Raw genomic sequence first — 2,830 nt, 5'->3', positions numbered from 1 at the left:
CCCCGTCAGAAAGTGACAGGGCACAAAAGAATCTGAAAAACACAAGACCCACTGCAGAGCGTGGAGACGCTGTTCTTGAACATTCCACAGATTTAGACCCCTCACCGTCCCTAAGTTCAGGGACTGTTGTGCCTCAGAAACAAGCCCAGGATTCAGGCGTAATTCCTATAGTTAACAAAAGAACTGTGTTAGAAGGTGGCCCAGCCAGCACCTCCCCTGCGGACCACTCTGGTTCCCCTAGCCAAAGTTTGACTGTTAGAGAATCGGAGGTCCCTAGGACAAGTGACAGCAAAGAAGGTGGTACGGTTTCCACAGCAGATACTGCAGCAAAAGCGAGCACAGATAGCAAAAGGCACATTCCAGAAGGTTACCAGGCCGCCGTACTGCACAGTAACCCAGGAAAAGCAAACATGCCTTTTGGTAGCGAGTTAACAGGCACCATTATGGAAAATGAGACTGTTAACAAAGACAGCAGCTCGATGGACATGGCCAGGAAAGGAAGTGACTTAAGCACGGAGCCCACCTCAAAGCAGGCAGTTAGAACTGTGGTTGAAAATGGCAAAAGGTACGGCATTGCTGTTGACCACATCGTAGGCAAGAGTACTGAACAAGATGCTAAAACCGTTGAACTGAAGCAAAGTAGAGGCCCAGGTGACGTAGAAAACACGTCAATTGCTGTTGAAAGAAGGAATGAGAACAGCGAGGTGGACACCAGTGCTGGAAGGAACGCTGCAGTGTCTGCTTTACACCAAAGGAGTGGACAGCTTGAGAATGTGACAGCTGGGTCTGCTAAAGCAGAAAAGACTTCTGCTGCCACTAGTACTGAAGGGAAGGACAAAGGCATTATCGGAGACCCTGTGAAAGCCGGGAACCCCACAACCACATCTTCAGAAACTGGCGCGGGGCAGGTGGCTGTGCCTTGCACAAGCATCGAGGCCGACGAAGGCCTCATAACAGGCGCTTGCTGCAGAAACAATCCTCTCCGTGTGGGGGCAGAAGCCAGCGAAGGCACTGTTTTTGCTGCAGCTGAAGAAGGTGGGGGCGTGGTCACAGAGGGATTCGCCGAAAGCGAAACTTTCCTCACCAGCACCAAGGAAGGAGAAAGTGGAGAGTGTGCTGTGGCCGGGGCTGAAGGACGCGCAGCAGACCCTGTGCCTCTGGCAGCTCCAGTTGAAGACAGTGTCAACAGTGCTGTGACGGAAGAGAAAGATGACGCCGTGACCAGTGCCGGCTCTGAAGAGAAATGTGGTGGCTCTTCCAATAGAGACTCAGAAATAGTTGAAGGAACTGTCACTTTCATTAGTGAAGTTGAAAGCGATGGAGCCGTAACGAGTGCTGGGACCGAAATACGAGCGGGATCGTTAAGCAGTGAAGAGCTCGATGGATTCCAGAGGACTGTGACGAGAACAGGCCCCAAGAAAGAAACAGAGGGGACAGTGACATGCACAGGAGCGGAAAGGAGAAGTGACCACTTTGCTCTGTGCGCGGTAACTGGTGCAGGGCCACAGGAGGAGCGCATGGTAACAGGTGCCGCCGTGGTCCTGGTAGACGATGACACGCCACCAGGAACAAGTGCCACCCAAGAGGGAGATGGTTCTGTGAATGACGGCACAGAGGGTGAAAGTGCCGTCACCAGCACAGGGATCACGGAAGAGGATGGAGAGGGCCCTGCGAGTTGCAGCGGTTCCGAGGAGAGCGGCGAAGGCTTTGCTATAAGCTCTGAATCCGAAGAAAATGGAGAGAGTACAATGGACAGCACAGTAGCCAAAGAAGTCACGAACACAGCGTCCGTCGCCGTCGGCCCCTGTGATGACGAAGGCGTTGTCACCAGCACGGGTGCCAAAGAGGAGGATGAGGAAGGCGAGGGTGTTGTCACTAGTACTGGAAGAGGAAATGAAGTCGGGCACGCTTCAACCTGCACAGGGATAGAAGAAGAAAGTGAAGGGGTCTCTGTCTGTGGAAGTGCAGAAGGGGACAGTCCGATTGGGACTGCAGTGGGGCATGTGGCCGCTGAGNGATAGAATAGACATTAACATATGACACAGCTGTTCACATCATTGTGTTTAATAGTAGTGAAACTGGTAAGAACCTAAGGGTTTCATGATGTGGAAATGTTTGAATCAGGTATGAATAGAGCCATACAAGCATATGATGTGCAGCGTTAATGTAATGTTAAGAGTGAAGTACAGGTCACATATTTACTGGATTTGAAAATACTTCAAAGATGTGTCATTGAATTAACAATAGCTTTTTATAGGAAAAAACTGCTACCTCATTGTACTTGTACATCGATTTTTAAGATGTCTTTTCAGAAACATTAAAATATGAAAAGTTGCACATGTTAGAATGAGGAAATGTTATTTCATAGAAAAATGATTTGAATGAAGTACACCCGATGCTAATAGTGGCTTAACTCATGAAAAGTTGACTTTGGCACTTGGAAACAGTTCTGTGCCTGAAAGGGGCGGTGAGAGTAACACGATGGCTGGGTTCTCCCTGGCTTTAAAATTCTACCACAGAAAGTCCTGCGTCTAAAACCTGGATCCTGAGCGTATAACCAGCAAGTCACATTTGTTGTAGGAGTTGCCTGTCACTTGAATCTGCATTTCAACTTGCTCTTTTAAGAATAATCAAAAAATTATGGACCTACCTGTGTTCAGTGGATGCTCGTAGATATTTTCATAATTATCCTTTTAATTCAAGTAACCAGTTTATTAAACCACCATTCCTCAAAATGATACTTTTCCCATTCTTTAAATTAATGGCATTCTAAATGAGTAATAGAAAAATTTCACTCTGCTGTTAGTCTGTAGCTTCCAAATTGTGTAGC

The 2,830-nt window shown here is 48.0% G+C and overlaps 1 protein-coding gene across 1 annotated transcript in view; it reads left to right on the top strand.

The window, feature by feature from the left end:
• Nucleotides 1–2,830, top strand: part of BOD1L1 (biorientation of chromosomes in cell division 1 like 1) — a gene marked incomplete at its 5' end in the record, with an annotated part of 62,383 nt that overhangs the window by 22,069 nt on the left and 37,484 nt on the right. The window contains one exon of the mRNA XM_019656498.1: nucleotides 1–2,009. Coding sequence (XP_019512043.1) covers nucleotides 1–2,009 — 2,009 coding nt within the window. The remainder of the gene's footprint in view (nucleotides 2,010–2,830) is intronic.

Source organism: Hipposideros armiger, unplaced genomic scaffold, assembly GCF_001890085.2.
Source record: "Hipposideros armiger isolate ML-2016 unplaced genomic scaffold, ASM189008v1 scaffold_260, whole genome shotgun sequence".
Classification (NCBI taxonomy): Eukaryota; Metazoa; Chordata; class Mammalia; order Chiroptera; family Hipposideridae; genus Hipposideros; species Hipposideros armiger.
Note: the sequence above shows the minus strand (reverse complement) of the source record. Positions and strands in the feature narration are given on the sequence as shown.